The sequence below is a fragment of the Macaca mulatta genome, chromosome 10 (genome assembly GCF_049350105.2).
Source record: "Macaca mulatta isolate MMU2019108-1 chromosome 10, T2T-MMU8v2.0, whole genome shotgun sequence".
Lineage (NCBI taxonomy): Eukaryota > Metazoa > Chordata > Mammalia > Primates > Cercopithecidae > Macaca > Macaca mulatta.
The window spans coordinates 81,325,093-81,344,699 of record NC_133415.1 but is presented as its reverse complement, the minus strand read 5'-3'; the positions used below and the strand labels follow the sequence as shown (position 1 = coordinate 81,344,699).

At 54.8% G+C, this 19,607-nt stretch overlaps 1 protein-coding gene and 1 long non-coding RNA gene across 5 annotated transcripts in view; one reads left to right on the top strand and one right to left on the bottom strand.

Moving 5' to 3' along the window:
• Nucleotides 1-15,835, top strand: part of EBF4 (EBF family member 4) — a 66,331-nt gene extending 50,496 nt beyond the window's left edge. For 2 of the 4 annotated variants that reach the window (XR_013399763.1, XR_013399764.1), the window contains 11 exons: nucleotides 3,768-3,849; nucleotides 4,615-4,732; nucleotides 4,832-4,965; nucleotides 5,059-5,185; nucleotides 7,224-7,312; nucleotides 7,439-7,504; nucleotides 7,603-7,780; nucleotides 7,875-8,063; nucleotides 11,234-11,315; nucleotides 14,734-14,809; nucleotides 15,028-15,835. Coding sequence is in view for 2 of the 4 variants with exons in the window: in XM_077951381.1 (XP_077807507.1) it covers nucleotides 3,768-3,849; nucleotides 4,615-4,732; nucleotides 4,832-4,965; nucleotides 5,059-5,185; nucleotides 7,224-7,312; nucleotides 7,439-7,504; nucleotides 7,603-7,780; nucleotides 7,875-8,063; nucleotides 11,118-11,315; nucleotides 14,734-14,804 (1,252 nt within the window). In the remaining 2 variants the exon portion in view is untranslated. Of the gene's footprint in view, nucleotides 1-3,767; nucleotides 3,850-4,614; nucleotides 4,733-4,831; nucleotides 4,966-5,058; nucleotides 5,186-7,223; nucleotides 7,313-7,438; nucleotides 7,505-7,602; nucleotides 7,781-7,874; nucleotides 8,064-11,117; nucleotides 11,316-14,733; nucleotides 14,810-15,027 lie in introns of all 4 variants that reach the window. The other 2 variants (XM_077951381.1, XM_015149412.3) reach the window with 1 other exon arrangement.
• Nucleotides 81-7,721, bottom strand: LOC144332052 (uncharacterized). The gene is made up of 4 exons (XR_013399766.1): nucleotides 7,584-7,721; nucleotides 5,900-6,060; nucleotides 1,011-1,244; nucleotides 81-341 (listed from the first exon to the last, which is right to left on the bottom strand). It is a non-coding gene; the product is annotated as an uncharacterized LOC144332052 (long non-coding RNA).
• Nucleotides 15,836-19,607: the final 3,772 nt, after the last annotated feature.

The window sequence follows — 19,607 nt, the reverse complement described above, 5'->3', positions numbered from 1 at the left end:
GCCACTGAGCAGGGCCTCAAGTCACATATGTAATGTTAAATTTTCCAGTAGCCACAGGAAACTGATACAACTAATTATCATAATACATTTTATTTAACCCAATATATCTAAAAGATGAGCATTTCCACATGAAATCAACATAAAAGATTACTGATGAATTATTTTATATTCTTTTTTTTTCTAAGTCTTGGAAATCTAATGGGTATTTTACACTTACAGCACATCTCCAGTTCGGACTAGCCACGCTGCAGGGTTCATGCCACATGGGGCTGGCGGCTGTAGTAATGGGTAGCGCAGCTCCAGTGCAGTGGTTCTCAAACTTCAGCGTGCACCAGCATCACCTGGAGGGTGTATGAACGCAGATATGTGACTCTGACTCAGCAGGTCTGAGGTGGGGGCTGAGATTCTACATTTGTAGCAAGGTCTCAGGTGACACTGACACTGCTGGTCTTGGGGGGTGGTGCAGGCTTTGACTGGGAGCAGCCTCGTGGACTACCAGCTGGAAGGGAGTGAGGTTTCAGCCGCACCATGGATGGCTTCGACTATGTGCTAGCTCTGAGGACAGGCCCAGAGGGAAGGGAGAAGAGGACTGACCCTCAGCTCCCACAGCAGGCCATGGCCTTGTGCAGCTGCTTTTACTCACCCACACTCTGCAGGTAATGCTAGCCAAGCTCAAATACTGAAGTGTCCCCACAGACAGAGGTGCTGGCAGGGCCCTAGGGCTCTCAGGGAGGGGTGGTCCTTGAAACCTAGAGTGGCCAGAAAATGGTGGCTGGCAGGGTGTGAGAATTGGTGTGGACCCAAAGGACAAATGAAACCTGTACTGGAAAGGGATAGTGGGAGTGGGAAAACCTGCTGAGCAAAGGCTTGGGGAAGGGCCAGTGAGGGAGCAGGAAACCACAGCCTTGGGGAGGGTGGAAATAAAGGATGTCCCAGAGGCAGGACTAGAAGGTGTCATGGCAGCCTTCAATCGCTACTCTCCCTTCATGGGTGTGGAAGGATTTACCTACCCCAGGTCACACAGAGAGTCCAGGCCTGGCCAGAGCCCCTATCTTGGCCCCTTCCCAAGGACCCTTCCTCTTGATTCTGTAGTTTTGAGTGGTGTGGGGTGCAGTGGGCACATGTGTCATCTTCTGGTGCAGTCCTATGCTTGTCGCATCTTCAGTGGTATCCAAAGGTGAGCCTTCAGTCCCTTTAGGACAGAGACCATGAGCCATCCTGGTGTTTTTTCCTCCATCTAGCACCTGCCAAAGGACCGAGCACACCAGTACTTAATTTAAATGAACTGGTCTGCACTGTGTGTGTGAGTAGAGAGTCTATATGCTGTCACATGTGAATGTGGAGCATGGATGAGGAACATGTTGCACATGTGGGTGTAGTGTGTTTACACCATGGGGTGTCATAAGGGGTGTAGGGAGTGATCACTATAGTAACTAATAAGAGAGAAATGGAGTGCGTCCACTGTGCAGGTATACCTCTCAGGAGCACTGGAGGTGTCTGCACCTCGGGGTGACCCATAGGAGTATATATGGTGACTACATATTGGCGACTACTGTTTGGGGGCATAATAGCTGTGTGCACTGCAGGGTATCCTGTAGGGGCAAATGGATTGTCTGCACTGTAGGGATGCACCATTTGGGAAATATAGGGGTGCCTACTGTGAGGGAACATGAAAAGTGCTGAGAATGTAGACAGAGGCAGGACCCCAGGGAGAGGTATCTCCAGGAAGGTGACTGCCACCATCTCCCAAGGAGGGGCTGCCCGCTGAGGACACCTCAGTTCCAGGACTGGTCCTTACTCCTCCCAGGACTTGGGGACCTCCTTTTTGGGGACTAGGCTTTCAGGGCCTGTAACAAATCTTCCTCTGAACCAGGAATTTAATGTTTGCAGACTTTGGAGGCAACTCTGGTGAATTAAATGAACATTCAAATTTGGGGTACATAAGCAGTACAGGAGTAACTATACAGTGGTTAAAGTTCCACCCCAGGTTTGGGATTCTTGTATTTGCTCTAGTAAATAGTATGGTAAAAATATCTCCCAATTGGGTGGAGGTAAAATGAGAAAGCTGGCTGACTGGAGAAGCTCATACAGTGGCCTAGGAGGCTGTGCCACATGTCAGGACCTACTGCAGACGTTAGCCACACGCTCTACAGTTTGTAAAGGGCATCGTCCCAGATGCTCACAGAGTGCTGTAAGGCATAAGGCAGATACTGATCATATTCCAAGTTTACTAAGAGTACAACAGGGCCGGGCGCAGTGGCTCACGCTTGTAATCCCAACACTCTGGGAGGCCGAGGCGGGCGAATCACCTGAGGTCAGGAATTTGAGACCAGCCTGGCCAACATGGCAAAACACCATCTCTACTAAAAACTACAAAAATTAGCCAGGCATGGTGGCAGGCACCTGTAATCCAAGCTACTCAGGAAGCTGAGGGCTGAGGCAGGGAGAATTGCTTGAACCCGGGAGGTGGAGGTTGTAGTGAGAGATGGTGAGCCTGGGCAACACAGTGAGACTCCACCTCAAAAACAAAAAAAAAAAACAAACCAAAAAAAACCAGGACTAAAAAAAAAAGAGTACAACAGCCAGAATATTGTCCATGGCTACCTTATTGGTGGGTAACAGGACCAAGGCCCCACCCTCCCAGCCAACTGCCAGGAAGGAGAGGAGGACCAAGTGCTCATGTTTGTCCAAAAAGCAGCCTCATCAGCGCATATGTGTTTTTTTCCCAACAACTCTATGTAAAAAAGAAGACATTCACGGTGTCTCTGGACCACATGTCTGACAGATACACCATGTGTATATGGTGGGTATGTGCTCTGTGTGATTACGTTTTCCTACATGTATAATGGATATAAAATGTGTAGGAAGAGGATCTGCCATGTGGGAGGTGAATTTGCTGGGGGCATCTGCTATATGGTATGGCTCTACAGTATTTGCAATAACTATATTTTGAGTAATCATTTACAGCATAAAATGTGTATTAATGTATGTGTTCTGGGTATTTCCTATTTCTCTGTGCATATATTGCGTAGGGCGGGTATACACCGTGCATGATGGGTATGGGCTTTATGTCTGATTAGTATGCCGTGTGTGTGATGAGTGCAGGCTATACGTGGAGTACATGTCGCTTATGCTTGTGTGAAGGTTATACCCTGAGTGTGTGATGGCTGTATTTTGTGAGTATTAGTATACAAGGCATAAACAGTGCCTACAAAGAATGTGCTGTGTCTGAGGAGTGTACATCGTGTGGTGATGGGTATACTCCGGGGAGGGATGTGTTGTGTGACAGAAGTACTATATGGGTGATGAGCATATACTGTGACATATACACTGTGTGTGATACAGTTACATTGGGTAAGTGTGCATACACATCACATACGGAGCATATGTTGTATGTGTGATGGGTATACAGTGTTGGGTATAATGAGTAGTAGGTATATGTGGTGTATATAACGGGCTTACTCTTTATGATGAATATATGCTGTGTGGTAGTGCTAAATACAAACTTTGTGGCATAAATAAGCACTGTGTGATCGGTACACTGTGTGTGTGGTTGTGCAGTGAAGTTGTCATTGCGATGGGTCTGTTTGGTGTGTATCAGGCACCCTGGTATATGCAGACCATGATGGGAATATGGGATGTGTGCCTAAGTGGGAGCCGGAAGAGGGGAGTCATCCTGCGGAGAGGGGGGATGGCAAGCAGCAGTTGGATCTTCACCTGTTTCCAGAACCCCCAGACCCTTGAGCCCACCGACCACACTGTTTCAGGTTCTTCCTCAAGTTCTTCCTCAAATGCAACCAGAACTGCCTGAAGAATGCGGGGAATCCCCGAGACATGCGCCGCTTCCAGGTGGGTCTGGAGAAAGGGTTTCCCCTTGCGACCCCACCCTTTCCTGATGGAGGGGAGGGGAGGGAGAAGGGAAGGCTGTGACCCTGCCACCCTGGGAAAGGCCTCCAAGGCAGACCTCTGCCCAGCCCTGTGCCTCCCCAGCCTGGTGCCTGCTGGGGGTGGGGCAGCTCCTTCTCAACTTATGCTGGCTGCCAAGGGAGGCTTCATTAGAGTCCCACTTAAGAAGATGCTAATTGTGACATTTTTACATGATTAACGACCCAGGCAATTTGCATAGCGTGAAGCGGAGAGCAGCTGCCCTTAGCACATCCCCAGCCTGCACACCCCTCCCAGTGCAGGGCGGGGGAAGAAGGCAGCCCCAGTTTTCTCCCCAGAATAGGGCAGGGGCTCCTGCTGATGGGTTCTCCGGCTGATGCTGCTCCCTCCGCTTGCCTAAGACCCCATTCCTGCCTTGGAGGCCCGTGGATACAGCCCAGCATTCTGTGTATGCAAAAACAGTAGCCATTCTTTGCCCAAGGAGCCAGTTTTTTCAGGGGTCTTTATTTTTGTAGCTTCTGGGGAGTCAGTTCATCTGGGGGTGTCACCTGATCCAGCTGGCCCCCTTCCACCAGCTCAGACACTGCAGGACTGAAGCCCTCCTCCTCCCACCAGTGACCCTAAATTCCAGCATCCAGCCACCAGCCTCAAGGTGCTGGTTCCCCACCACATTCCCCTCCCGGGAGCCCCCGAGGGCCCCAGCCAGGCTGGCCTCGGCTCTCCCCGCAGGTGGTGGTGTCCACGACGGTGAGCGTGGACGGACACGTGCTGGCCGTGTCTGACAACATGTTTGTGCACAACAACTCCAAGCATGGCCGCAGGGCGCGCCGCCTGGACCCCTCCGAAGGTCAGGACCCCGGCCCAGCCCCGGCCGCCGCGGGCCCAGCCAGTCCCCAGGCCCCACCTCAGCGCGGTCCCCTGACCTGGGTCCTCTCCTGCCTCCCAGCTGCCACCCCCTGCATCAAGGCCATCAGCCCCGGGGAGGGCTGGACCACGGGCGGCGCCACCGTCATTGTCATCGGCGACAACTTCTTCGACGGGTTGCAGGTCGTGTTCGGAAACGTGCTCGTGTGGAGCGAGGTGGGCCAACCCCGCCAGTCTCCCCCTGGGCCTGGGGGCTGGGCCCTCCCCTGGCCGGTGCGGGACCTGCAGGCCTCCCCTATCCCCTCGCAGCTCATCACGCCCCACGCCATCCGGGTGCAGACGCCCCCGCGGCACATCCCCGGGGTGGTGGAGGTGACCCTCTCCTACAAGTCCAAGCAGTTTTGCAAGGGAGCACCCGGCCGCTTTGTCTACACAGGTAAGGAGTCGGGAGGGGGAGGGGAGGTCTAAGGTGCAAGGAGGGAGCCCCACCCCGCGCACTGATCTCCGTTCTTGGAGTTAGGAGTTAGCTGAGCTCTACGCTGTGGCCGCACCCCCAGGCGACGTCGGGCCACCGTCACCCATCTATGCCTGTGATCGCTCCGCTCGCAGGACCGTCTTTCCGTGGCTCTGTGTGTTTCCCTCCCTGGCTTCTGGCTCCTTAGTCCCTTCCCCGGGGCAAAGTCCCCCCCACAACCAACATTCTTTCTCCCTTGGCCATCTCACCTCCTGAACACTGTGTCTCCCGCCCGCAGACCCTCCAGGGTTTAGGGCCTCTCCAAAGGGATGTTTATTTCAAAGATGCCAATGGGATCGCTGCTCCCCGAATCTTTTGAATCTTTTCTGGGTCTCTTGGTTCCCCCACACTACCCCAGGCCTCACTCTGCATGTACACGCACACACACATGCGTACATACACACCCCTTGCACGATGCCAGGGCAAGAAGTGAACACACGTGGAGAGGCAGTGTAGAACCCCCCAGCCTGGCTTTATTTGGCCGCTGACCGAGTCTTCCCCATTTCCATCTTCCCGCCCCGCCCCAGCTAAGCCACCCACTTCTCTCCAGCCCACTGCAGTCCCCACCATCGCGCCGCCCCCTGCACCGATGCTCACCGAGCCCTTCGAGAGACACTCGGTAGTGACCCTACTTACCCTCAGGGAGCTCCAGTCTAACCCGGAAAGGCTGAACAGAGAACCGCATGGGGTGGTGGGGTCACACCGTCAAGGGGCTGACAATCAAGGAAAACCTCTGGTAGGGAGTGTCTGCTGAGCCCGACTGAGCCGAAACCCGAGGGCTTAGTGGGGAGGTTGACCTGGGGGAAGGAAGGGTAGTTGCAGGAGAAGGAATGACAAGGACCGAGCCCCAGAAGTGAGTGCTTTTTCTTTGCCGGGAAACTAAAGGAAATTCACTAAGTCAGAATTACAGGTGAAGGTAGGGCTTTGAGACTGGTGGAGTAGGTCGGGGCCAGGCTATCCGAAAAGGAGGGTGCAGGGAACAGGAAAAGGGGAAGGAGAAGGAGAAGGGCGTGGGGAACTGGGTCAGACGCGCATACACACACACCCCTTGCGCAACGCCAGGGTAAGCAGTGAACACAACACACGTGGAGATGCAATGTAGAATCTGGCCGCTGGCCGGATCTTCTCCACTCCATCCGCCCCAGCCCAAGCCACCCACTTCTCCAGTTGCTTCCCTGGGGTGCATGCAAACCTCTAGCCCTCAGATGCTGCAGAGTCCACTTGAGCCGTGATAAATGGAGATTGTTTTTTCTTTTTTTATAATAAACTCCTGATTTGACCAGATGGAAAGAGAAAACTCTCCATCGAGTCCTGTCCTTAGGACTATAACTCATATATGTATAGAGTTTCCCTTTTTTTTTTTTTTTTTTTTTTTTTGAGACAGAGTCTCGCTCTGTCTCCCAGGCTGGAGTGCAGTGGCCGGATCTCAGCTCACTGCAAACTCCGCCTCCTGGGTTTACACCATTCTCCTGCCTCAGCCTCCCGAGTAGCTGGGACTACAGGCGCCCGCCACCTCGCCCGGCTAGTTTTTTGTATTTTTTAGTAGAGACGGGGTTTCACCGTGTTAGTCAGGATGGTCTCGATCTCCTGACCTCGTGATCCGCCCGTCTCGGCCTCCCAAAGTGCTGGGATTACAGGCTTGAGCCACCGCGCCTGGCCAGTTTCCCTTTTTTCTAATCACAAATGGGTGCCGGTGTGTTCATGCCAAGCGCCTAGGGCAGAGGACAGAGCCTGGCCCAGTAAATATTTGTTGAATGAACAAACGAAGGAACTGAAACTTTCCCGAACCTCGCTGCCGGGCGTGCCTGGAGTTTTCCGGGGGACTTGGGCTGGGCCTGGTGGAGGGGGCTGCAGCGAGGCTCCTGGACTGGGCGCTGGCCTGCTTTTGGCGCCCTGCGTCTCACCCTGGGAGTCGGGGGCTGCGGGGGAGACGTCCTCCAAACGACGCCCCCCTCCCCAGCTCTGAACGAGCCCACCATTGACTACGGATTCCAGAGGCTACAGAAAGTCATTCCCAGACACCCCGGAGACCCCGAGAGGCTGCCCAAGGTACTCAGAGGGGTGGGGCGGGGCTGAGGGTGTCCTGCGGGCAAGGGAGTGAGGAGGGGCTCCCGAGGGCCCCTTCGTCGCCCCCAGGGGCTGCCCCTCCGTCCCGCTGTCTCCCCCTGTCCCCAGGAAGTGCTGCTGAAGCGGGCGGCCGACTTGGCAGAGGCCCTGTACGGAGTGCCCGGCAGTAACCAGGTATGGCGCCTTCGCCCTCCTAGCGCCGCGGGGCCCGGGGCTCGCCAGCACGCGGCGCCCGCGGTTGTCTCGGCCGTACCTCCCTCTTGTCTTCGCAGGAGCTCCTCCTGAAGCGCGCGGCGGACGTGGCCGAGGCTCTGTACAGCACCCCCCGCGCACCCGGGCCGCTCGGACCCCTGGCCCCAAGCCACCCGCACCCCGCCGTCGTGGGCATCAATGCCTTCAGCAGCCCGCTGGCCATCGCCGTCGGGGACGCCACCCCGGGGCCCGAGCCGGGTGCGTGCGCCGCGCCTTCCCGCGGTCCTCAGGCCCCGCCACCGCCCCTCCCCCGGCCGGCGCCGCCCCCTGACGGCCGCGCTCTCTCTGGCAGGCTACGCGCGCAGCTGCAGCAGCGCGTCTCCCCGCGGGTTCGCGCCCAGCCCCGGCTCGCAGCAGAGCGGCTACGGCAGCGGCCTCGGAGCTGGCCTGGGCGGCTACGGAGCGCCAGGAGTGGCCGGCCTCGGCGTGCCTGGGTCCCCCAGCTTCCTCAATGGCTCCACCGCCACCTCACCCTTCGCCAGTGAGTGTCCCCCGCCGGCAAGGGAAGGGCTGGGGCCGGGGAGCGGAACGGGGCTCAGCCCCGCCCCCGCCCATCCCGGAGGGGTTGAGGCGCGGGCGCCGTGAGAGTCGACCCTGGCTCAGCCCTCGGGGCCAGGCCCACCGTCCCCGCCTAGGACCTCCCCTACCGCGGGACCTCAACCCCACCCCTAGGCTGCACATCCCGGGGTCCTGGGGCCAGAGTACTTTAGCCTTCTTTGCGGATCCGTTATGCACATCGCTTCTAGGCCTCCAGTCCCCATGAAGTGGGCTTTAAGGGAGGCGGGCGCCCATCTGAAACCTGGGACACCGCCCCCTTCCCATCTCGCGCTGGGACTTGGGGAGGAGGCTGGCGCCGCCTGCCGGAAGCCTAAGGAAATTCAGGGCTCGAGGGAAGCCAGGTTCCAGCCGCCCCCAGCCCCCAGGACTCCAGAGGCCGGGTGGACGTGGGGAGGGTGTGGTCCCTGCGATGTCGTCTGGCAGAGCGAGCGAATTCTGTGTGATCAGACAGAATTTGAGTTTCAGTGGCCAGATCAGGAGCTGCCGGGCGTTCAGCAAGTTATTTCAACTTGTTTCCTCGCAGTCAAATAGGGTCAATTCCACCCCCTGCTAAAGGTTGATTTCGGATCTGAATGTGCCACTGTGCCTAAAGGGCCAGTGTTTGATTTCGGAGACCCAGCCCTGACTGTGGGCGCTGACCACGTCCCATCTGGCTTCTTAGAGTGGGGAGCTCAGAGCTGGGTGGACGGGCAATGCCTGCGTGTCATGAGTGAGTGACATTCCGAACGGCTTTGATGCCTTGTCATTTTACACTGCCCTCAAGACTCTTCCAACATCAAGTTCCAGATCAGCAAGTTCACAGGTCTTTTTAGCTTAGCTATTCAGCAGACATTTATAAAGCGCCCACTGTATGCAAAGCCCAGGGCTTGGGGGATCCCCCGACTCCTGTCACGTGCAAGAAGCCTCCCTATCAATCATAAGAGAGGTTGTCCCTGAAGTCCCAGGCGACTCTGGAGAGCTGGAGAAGTGGTGAAGGCTGTCCCAGAAGGAACTGGTCATGGCTTTGCCCGTGGTGCCCTCCCCTCTCCATGTCCCGTATTTGCCATTGCCGAGACTGCACTGTCTATCCACCAGCCTGGCTTCCCTTGCAGGGCATGTGTCCTGCCTGCTGCTGTTTCTGGCTGAAGGCTTGATCTTGGCCCTCTCTGGCCTGGGCTCAACTTCTGGGACCCAAGGCCCCAAAAGCCAGAGTCCACATAGGCCATGGCCCTCTGGCGTCCCTCCCAAGGCCCCTGCCTCTCCTGGCTCTTTGCTCAGGCCAGGCTTGACTGCTCCTCCTTCCCTTCAGTTCTGGGGCAGTACCCTCACAACCTCTCTGGGGGCGCCCCCTTGGGCCAACACTAGTGGGGCCTGGAACATCAGTTCCTTCCCGCACATACACTGTGGTCACCAGTAGAGGAACACACTGCCGCAGTGTGAAGAAGCCAGCCCACCTGGGGTCTTCCGATTCAGCAAGAAGATCAAGAATCCTAGAGCTGCTTAAACCCAGCATCAGCTGGAGACACACTGGACTTGAGGGAGGGTTGGTCCCATTTCACGATACTGTCTTGACGAAGGCTTACCCTTCCACCCCCCACGTTCAAGGTGCTTTGTAGCCCAACTCCAAGGGATGTCATTCTCATTGAGTTTGCCAGAACCTTCCTGGAATGACATCAGAACTGTCCCAGCCAGAGACTCAGGGGCTGTTTGCTTGGGTCTCTCTTTGTTCTTCTGCTTCAGCCACCAGCAACCCTGGAATGACTCGAAACTCCCCACACTACCTACCCAAGGTGCAAAATGCAGCTGTGAGCCCTGGGCATTAAGAGCTATAGTACATTTTCTGGCATTGGTCTCAAGCCCTTCATCAGGCTCTGGGGGCCTCTCCAGCTGGCAGTAACTATTGTCTTAAAGGAGATGAGGCTGAGGACATTTGGAAGAGGGGCAGCTGTTGAAGGCATTATTGTATCAAGGGAAGTAGGAGGGTCCTCTGATGCCAAAGGCAGCCTTCTCAGGCTATTGCTTTCTTCCAGGAAGCCCCACCAACCCCACTACCTGCTGCCTGGATAATACTCAAATCACAGCCTTACCGGTCTTTACAGGAGAGAGGCAGGGAATTGGGTTCAGATGAGAATGTAGAAAGGTGGGATCCAGCGATGCCCTGGCCCTGAGCCCCCAGGAGAGGAGGCTGCAGGAAGAGGGGGCAGGCAAAGCCTGTGTGCAGGAGGCTCCCTTGCCATTCCCAGGAGGGCAAGCCACAGCCTGGGTGGCTGGGGAGTTTGGGAACAGGAAGATCTGAGGATGTAGATCCCTGCACTTTGCTTTAAATTGACCAGCTGGAAGTGGGAGATTCAGGAGACCCCCCACCGGGCCCAGGCTGGAAATGACAAGGACCTGCATTAAGCTGTAAGGAAACAAAGTGCCCCAAGGTGCAGGGGGAGGTGGGAGAGGGACAGAGGAACATAGGGGACATTGGCAAGGAGAGCATATTTGAGGAGGAAGTTGGAATGCTGTTTGTGATGTTGGACAGAGAGGCTTATAACAGAAGCTTGTGTGTTCCCCCAAACTTCATCCCTGACTACTTGGTCCAGCTCTTCTGTGACTCCTGAACTATGACTCTAGCCTTGTCACCCCAAGGCTCATAAATGTTTCCTCAGAATCCCTGGGGTTTTCAGCAGAAATCCTGAAGTAGTCCAGCTGTTGCTCATCTCATTTTTGGGGGTTACCTCCCACTGTTTGGTTTTATTGAATGTTCTGGTTTTGCTTTTGTCTTTACCTGGTCTGGCCCTGTCATCCCCAGCCCCAAGAAAAGGTCTTCAGAACCCTTGAGAAGGCAGGGCTAGCCCAGGACCCTCACAGCTCCCAGTGAGGTCTGAGCCTGGTACCTGGGTCAGCAGCCCACGTGGGGCCCCAGCCAAGCTGCTCACTCTGGTGCTGTCTCCCTGTTGTGTCTCCCACCGCCTTCCCTGCTGCGCCTGCCCCTCCCCGCCCCGCCCCGGAGTCATGCCCTCTAGCCCCCCGCTGGCGGCTGCCTCCTCCATGTCCCTCCCGGCCGCTGCCCCCACCACCAGCGTCTTCTCCTTCTCGCCTGTCAACATGATCTCCGCCGTCAAACAGAGGAGCGCCTTCGCCCCCGTGCTGCGCCCCCCGAGCTCCCCACCCCAGGCCTGCCCCAGAGCCCACGGAGAGGGGCTTCCAGGTGAGTGATCCACCCTCCCTCACTGTGGCAGGAAGGAGGGGCCCTTGTGGAGCAGCTGGGCAAGAGGGGCCCACTCCATCCGCATCTCACCAGTGCCTCATGCTGGCTGACCAGCTCTTCTTGGAGGACGGAGAGCAGGGAGCTCTGCTAGGGTCCAGGGAGGTCCTTCTGGCCCCCACTCCCCTGGCCTTCCAGCCTGGGATGGTCGCCACTCTGGATGCTCTCAGTTGACCACTTGGCCAAGGGAAAGAGACTCAAATCGCAATTGATGAGGTCTAGAAATTACCCCAACACCCCATCCCCATCCAGCTGAGCCCAGAGCAAAGACCCTCGGAGCTGGTGGGCTGCACGCCTGTACCTGTGCCTCCCTGTGTCCACCAGAGGGTAGCACACACCACTGTGAGGCACTGGGTCGCTGACAATGGAAGGGGACTGACCTTAGACGAGGCTTAGCCCAGCTTCCCTCCCCACATTTTACAGATTAGGACTTGAGACCAAGTCATCTTCCCACATCCCATTCCTGAAATGGCTGTTGCCTCACTTTACTCACGTGCAGCAGAACCTTTGAACCAGTAGAACCTTTTCTATCCAAGTGGTGATTGGAAACTCACTGGGAGGACAGAGGAAGGGACTGGCTGTGGAAAAGGAGGAGGCAACAGGATGTGGGTGGGGCGGAACAGGTCTTTGTGTATGGGGGTAGTGGGGGCCAGGGCCACTGTCTTCCGTAAGAGGCTTACAGGTGTTTTCTTATCCGGCTAAGGGATGCTTCCACGGGATCCCCTAGGACTCAATCTGGCACACAGCAGGTGCTTAATAAATAGTAGAATTATTGAATGAATATATGAGTCAGAAGGGCACCGTTCACACCCACACAGAAGGCTGCAGTGCAGTTTGTGGGGCACTGATCTGGAAGAGGTTGGGTTAGAGCACAGCCTATTGAGTATTCCCCAAAGCAATAATGGGTCAGAGCAACAGAGCTTAGGAAAGAATCAGTGTTGAAATTACGGCTGGGCGCGGTGGCTCAAGCCTGTAATCCCAGCACTTTGGGAGGCCGAGATGGGCGGATCACGAGGTCAGGAGATCGAGACCATCCTGGCTAACACGGTGAAACACCGTCTCTACTAAAAAAATACAAAAAGCTAGCCGGGCGAGGTGGCGGGCGCCTGTAGTCCCAGCTGCTCGGGAGGCTGAGGCAGGAGAATGGCGGGAACCTGGGAGGCGGAGCTTGCAGTGAGCTGAGATCCGGCCACTGCACTCCAGCCTGGGCGACAGAGCGAGACTCCGTCTCAAAAAAAAAAAAAAAAAAAGAATCAGTGTTGAAATTACGTAAGTGGCTATTGAAGAATTTGTCAGAGCCTTTCATGTGCCAGGGTACATTGTGAACCTTCTAGGAAACAGGAGATGCAAATATATTTGAGCACAAAAATGTATTTTTCTAAGAGCATCTTGAGATTAGTTTCTGGGGAATGGCCTTGAAATGCAGGAAGAGACACCCTCATCGTTTCCTCAGCCTGATGTGGGGGCTGATCAGGCTGGGATGCCTGTCACAAGAGCAAGGCCAGTGGCTTGGGCCCCAGAGCCATCTCCAAATCCAAGGCAGGGGCAGGTGGGGCAGCCACCAGGCTGAGGCAGGGGAGGGGGCTGTGGACAATGCTCTATGGAGCCTCTGTGCTCCAGGGTGCCTGTATGAGAGTCCGGAGACACTGGAAAGAGGGTGGGAAAGCTCAGGGCCTAGGAGGACAACTGAGGATGATACATGTCCACGGTGTCCCGCAGAATCAGCTGTTCTGGGGGCAGTCAGAGCAACTAGGTGCAGCCCAGAAACTTCTGAGAACTGTGCTAATGCCTGCCCTGCACACAGAATGGGGCCCCTTCCCACCAGGGACCCTTCTCTGCACAGCTCAGGCAGGCCTGTGATGGTGACTCAAATAATAACAGACTTTTGTGCCAGGGACGGTGCAAGGGAGCTGCTAGGTGACCCATCCAGAGGGTAGAGGGTAGCCCATCTTCAGGGAAGGACTTGCCCAAGCAGGGTTTGAAGAAGGAGGCAGGGGTTCTTAGTTGGGGAGGAATGCCCTAGATAGAGAAGACCTCGGGCCGAAGGTGTGGGGGTGGGAAGGCAGAGATTTGGAGCCCACGTTCAAAACATTAATAACCTAACATGGCCGATTACAGTGGCTCACACCTGTAATCCTAGCACTTTGGGAGGCCGAGGTGGGCAGATCACGAGGTCAGGAATTCAAGACCAGCCTGGGCAACATGGCGAAACCTCATCTCTAAAAAAAAAATACAAAAATGAGCTGGGTGTGGTGGCACATACCTGTAGTCCCAGCTAGTTGGGAGGATGAGGTGGGAGGATCACTTGAGCCCAGGAGGTCAAGGCTGCAGTGAGCCGAGATTGCACCATTGCACTCCAGTCTGGCTAGCCTGGACAACAGAGCAAGACTCTGTCTCAAAAATAAATAAATACATAAATACATAAAAACATAACATACAAATATATGCCAACAATTTATTTAACTCATTAATGAGGGACATAACAGGATGACAAAGCAGCTTAAAGTAGACGGTGAGAGACTGAAGCCAGTAAAACAAGGAGGGCTGAAATAAGATTGCTGGCTGCAAACTGCTTCTACAGAGCAATAAACTTGTAACCTTCCTCTGGGGATTGTCTTTTCTACCAATGAGAAATCATCTGCCATTTCTCAGCCTCCTCCAAGTGAACATCCATCCAAAGAGCAAAGCCTGGGCCCTAGCCAGTAGCATGAAGTCAAAAGACATCACATGCCCCAGAATAAGATGACTCTTAAGGTGGGCTTATTTGATAATGTTCTAGGTTGACTTTGAAAGGATACACAGTCACTTTTTTTGCCTTATTTCCAAGTTTTGGGTATTTTTTCTTAGGTGTGTCTGGAGCTTAGAATGTGAGGGATGGAGAGAACAGAGGGTCACCAATTTCTCCTGCCAGCAACGAGAACCATGGGAGGGAGTCAGGCAGGGGTGGGGAGTGGTGGAGTGATGAATTTCATAGGTTGGGGAGGCAGACAGGATGCTGCTGTGGGTATGTCAATCAGTACTCCTAGAGGCTGGCCTTTTTCCTTTTCTGCCCTGGTACATGTCCATGTGCTTGAGGAAGCAGATGGGCCCTCTGGAGGAGGCCACCCTGGGAGAAGGAGCCTGGGGTTGTCGCTCTCTTGAGGGAGGTAGGGAGCAAGGGCGTGGGCTGCATCCCCTGAGCATCTGAGAGGCACCCCTCATCCCTGATCTGCAGTGCTGCCCCCGGCCAGAGCTAGGGATGGCTGACTGCCTTCAGAAAGTGCTATATCGCCTGCCTGCTGTCTCCAGCCCAGAGAGTGACAGGCAGGTGGCTCCCCGGGTGGCACATGGCTTATGGCTCCTTTCTCCTTGACTACTGCAGACCAGTCTTTTGAGGATTCTGACAAGTTCCACTCTCCAGCCCGGGGGCTTCAGGGCCTGGCATACTCGTAATTACGGTAGGTCTCTGGCTGGGTCTGGCCTCCCCGCTAGCAGCCCCACAGGGATGGGGAGCTGGGGTCCAGGTCTTCCTCCCCAGGGCCCATCTATACAGCTTTCTGAGGTACATAGCCCACCCCAGTAACCCAAGCTGACCGGGTAGAGAGAAGTGGCTTCGTGTCCTTTGGCAGCCAGCCTTCCTCCCCGACCTTCTTCTCTCCCTCTCTCGCCCCACCAGGTCTGCAGCTGTTGTTCCCATGGAGCCCGGACTGGAGGTCCCTCTGGGATTCACAGCCACACCCTGGATGGTGGCACAGACAGATGCAGGGCCGGGGCCATGGGCAGACCTCAGCCCATGAGTGGAACGGGGAGGGGCCTTCACCCCATGCTCAAGCCTCCCACTAGGAGCCCCACAGGCTTCTCTCGCCTCCCTGTCTTGGGGTGGTCAGAAGCCCCAGCACTGTGCAGATCCTCTTGGCAGGAGAGCATCCCAGGGAGGTGCTGGGATTCTGGGCCTCGCTGTCTGGGTCTTGGTTCCTCTGAAAGAGATGGATCTTGTGCAGACTAGGGATGTCGGGTGAGGGGAGCATGGGATGGGGACTGTGGGAAAAAGGACAGCTCAGGGAGAAGTGACCTGGAAAGGTCCTGTTTGCATCTGACCCATCTCAACTGGCCCAACATCCCAACTTCTGTGCAGCGAAAGGGCGGCGCCCCGAAGCCTGGGGAGGCCTGCCCAGGCTCCCATGGAGCTTCCAACAGCTGCTTCGCCCCGCAGCTGCCCCCACTTCCTTTGAGACCTGCACTCTCATGCTTGCCGCATCATGCCTCCCTGTGGGGGCTTTGGGCATGGAGGAGGCAGAAGACGGGGTGCCAGGCCTCCTGTATTTGGATGTCTCATGGATTCTGGCCCACACACTCACAATGACTCTGGCTGGCCCCATGCAGTGGGCCCAGCTGCCCCCCAGGTGGCCTCACATTCTGCTCTGCTAAGTTTGGAGAAAACAGAACAATAAACCAGATGCAGGTGGCGCCCGCCCGGCCTCTCACCTGCCTCCTTGGTGTGAGTTTGCTTTTCTCAGCAGCCATTCAGCAGCTCTAGGGGCAGCTCCAAACCCTGCCCCGGGGGAGCCCTCTTGCGCCTTGGGCTTTTTAAACAGCCCCAGAGTTTGACTAAGCAAGTATTCCCTGCCCCATGTCTGTTCTTAGGGACTGTTGGGAGAGGGGGAGCATGCTAGCAGGCCTGAGCTCTGCCTGGGAGCATAATAGGGCCACTGAGGACTCAGTTGCCCAACTCTCTGGTCAGGACCAAAGTGGTGGTTGTCCAGACATTGCTGAGAACCAGGACAGACCAAACCAAATTTGACCCAGATGTACAGAGGCTCAGAAATTAGATCCAATCCAACACAGAGGCTGCAGGGCCATGCCTGGGCTGGGTGGGGCAGCTTGTGGTTTCCAGGGCTGTTTATCTGAGCCACACCCCAACCCCATCCCACCCCACCACCCCCAGGCCTAGGCACCTTATGGCTCACCTGCCTCAGAGTTTGGGTGGAAGGAGGGTAAGGAGGCAAGATTCCTATGCCCATTCACTCCACCACCCACCCCTCTAGGATGATTCCCAGTTGTCCCCTGAGATATGTCCCCTGGATGATTGGCTGGTTGACCCTGAAAGCCACTTTTTTGACCCATGATCCAGTGATCCCCGTGTCTAGCCCCAGGCCTCAGGCTTTCCTCTTTCTCTTCCTGGCCATGCTCCTGGGCTCTGGCCTCTGGACACCCTGGCCCTCTCAACCCATGCGTCCATGACCTGCAAATGCAGTCTTCTGGACAGGCACACTTGCCAGGGCAGATGGGCTGCTCTTGTGTTTCAGAGGCCTCCACTTCTTTCTCTGGTGTTCTTGGCCAGCACCTGGGATTCATCTCTCCTGGACACAGGGCAAGAGGTCATGCTGCTTTCTGGTCATCCTGCCCCATTCTCAGTGCTTGCGTGGCCTCCAGCTCAGAGCACCAAAACTCACGCCCTGCTTTATTTGGCTCTGAGCAGCTCCTGTTGCCCAGGGCCCTCCCAGCTGAGGCCCTGCAAAGTTCTAATCTGCACTGGACACAGGTGGTAACTGGATAGTGGTCACACTCTGGTTCCCAGGATGGGTCAGGTGCCATGGTGGATATAAATGAGACATGATGTCTATCCCTAACAATCCCACAATGCTGCTCAAGCCACCGTTTGAGTCCACACTGTCCCTTTCCTTCATCCACAGCAGACATAGCTAATCAATTACCATGTTTGCAGTGACCTGGATTGTGCCTCCCTAAAATCCATATGTTGAGGCATTAACCTCCCACATGACTGTATTGAGGATGGAGCCTTTAAGGAGGTGATTAAGACTGGATGAGGTCATCAGAGTAAGAGTCTTGATCCAATAGAATTGGTGCTTTTATAAGAAGAGTAAGAGACACCAGAGTGCTCTCTTTCTATCATGTAAGGACACAGAGAAGGCAGCTGTCTGCAAACCAGGAAGAGAGCCCTCACCAGGAACCAAATCAACTGGCACCTTGGCCTGTGACTTAACGGCCTCTAGGACTGTAAGAAAACAAAATTCTGTGGTTTAAGCCACCCAGTCCATGGTATTTTGTTATGGTAGCCCAAGCAAACTAATATAACATTTTTTTTTTCCATCTGTGAGCTGAGGGGTGCTTCCAGGAAATTAACCCTTTAGTGTTTCTGGCCTGCCCCTCCCACCTACATGGAGGAAAAATCACCAGTTAGGTTTTGTTGTAGAATATTGTTGGCAAATTCCGGGACAGTAATCCGAGGTGATGTGGACAGGACACCAACAGCCTCTGCTATGCCACAAAACCACCATGATCACAGAATCATTTTCAACAAAGCTACTGATCACAGTTGTTACTTGAGATGAAAACTATTAGCCAAGTCAATATCACACCAGGCCTTCTTGTAGTCTATAAATCAGCAAGTCAAACTGCTGACGATGAGTCAGTACAAGACTGGCCCGCCAGCAAACCTGGGCCTGTGTCTGGGTCTGTGACACCTTCTACAAAGCAACTGGGGCATCTTCTGGGCCTTGCAAATGGAACACCTTTCTGGACTTCCCACATTCCGTGGTCAAAGAGGTTCCTTTCTCAGTAGCACCAGCAATCCTCAGTCTGAGGATGACATTAAGCCAAGTGGCAGAAACTTGGCCTTGAGCTTACATAAATCTGTAGTGGAGACCCACTACCCAATAAATGCTGTCAAATGACCAGATCTTAGTTTAGCTCAGTCTTGAGACCTTGCACACAAGTAGAATTGATTGACTCGTTGGCATTCATCCCTACAGAGCCCGGATATCCCAGGCCAGTGATGAAAATCCTAACCTTAGCTCCAATTCCTATGTGAATATTGGTCAGGGTGGGATCATTTGCCTGGAATGGAAGTTGTCTTTGTTTCAGTTCCCCCAGCAGCAGACCTTGGGACAGGAGGTGGGTCCAGATGGTTTATTTGGGCCGCAATCCCAGAAGGCACCAGTCAGGGGAGCAGGGAAGGGAGGCAGCAGAGAGAAGGAAGCCCAATACAGGATGCTACTGAGCACGCTACTACTGTGGGTTTTTCTGAAGCTTAATCCCAGCTGGAAACTCTGGGAGGCTATAAAATGCGTACCTCAGGAATTTTGCACCTGAGGAGCGAGGCAGCTGGGGTAGTTATACACCAATTCTCATCAGTCAGTGGTTAGGGCTTCTGGATGGAGTGGGAGGGCAGCACTAGCTTTCTGGCACTTCTCCAGTCTTCCCCACAGGTGATAAAACAGTCCCAGTAGCCAGGGAAAACACTCAGACAAAGAGAAGCAGGAGCTGACAGTTGGAATCAGACAGGTATACACAGAGGAGGTAAAGATGTGGGGATGTGGGTGGGGCACACACCTGGAGGTGGTCCCTGACAGTCATCCAGAGGAAGATGGTTTTTTCTACTTAAAGTAAGTTTGGAGTAGGCATGGATTTTTCCTTTATCTGCAGGTCCCACCTCTACCTGGGACCAGGTGACAGAAACTGCCCAGGCTATTTCTAGTTGAAGTACCAAGATGCCAGGTGACAAAGGGGTCCTTCTCAGCATCAGCCCACCCCCAGGCTTCTAATGGGGGTGGGAGTAGAATGGGCATCAGACCCTTGACTGCTCACCCTTCGGAGAGAGTGCATCTCCACTAAGTCCTCTGCTTTCCTCTTACAAATGTTTTCTAGCAGAACCAGGCTGCTGCATTTTGCATCTGACCCTAGGAACCAGAGAGCTTCTGGGGCTACATTTTGGCTCAGACAGGACCTGCTATAGACAGGTCTCATTGGCTCAAGAGAAGCCAGGCAGCAGCTTTCACCAGCCCTCTGCTGACTATTCTGCAAAATATCATTCTCCCTGCCCCCTGCCCATATTGGCAGAGACTTTTAACTTCTTCCAAAAAGAAAAATCCCCTAGAGAAATGGAAATTGCTGTGCAGTATGGAAAGGATGGTCTTTTTAAAAAATATGATCTTAGGCCGGGCGTGGTGGCTCACGCCTGTAATCCCAACACTTTGGGAGGCCGAGGCAGGTGGGTCACAAGGTCAGGAGATCGAGAGTATCCTGGCTAACACGGTGAAACCCCGTCTCTACTAAAAAAATACAAAAAATTAGCCGGGCATGGTGGCGGGCGCCTGTAGTCCCAGCTACTTGGGAGACTGAGGTGGGAGAATGGTGTGAACCTGGGAGGCGGAGCTTGCAGTGAGCCAAGATCATGCCACTGCACTCCAGCCTGGGTGACAGAGCGAGATTCCATCTCAAAAAAAAAAAGATGTT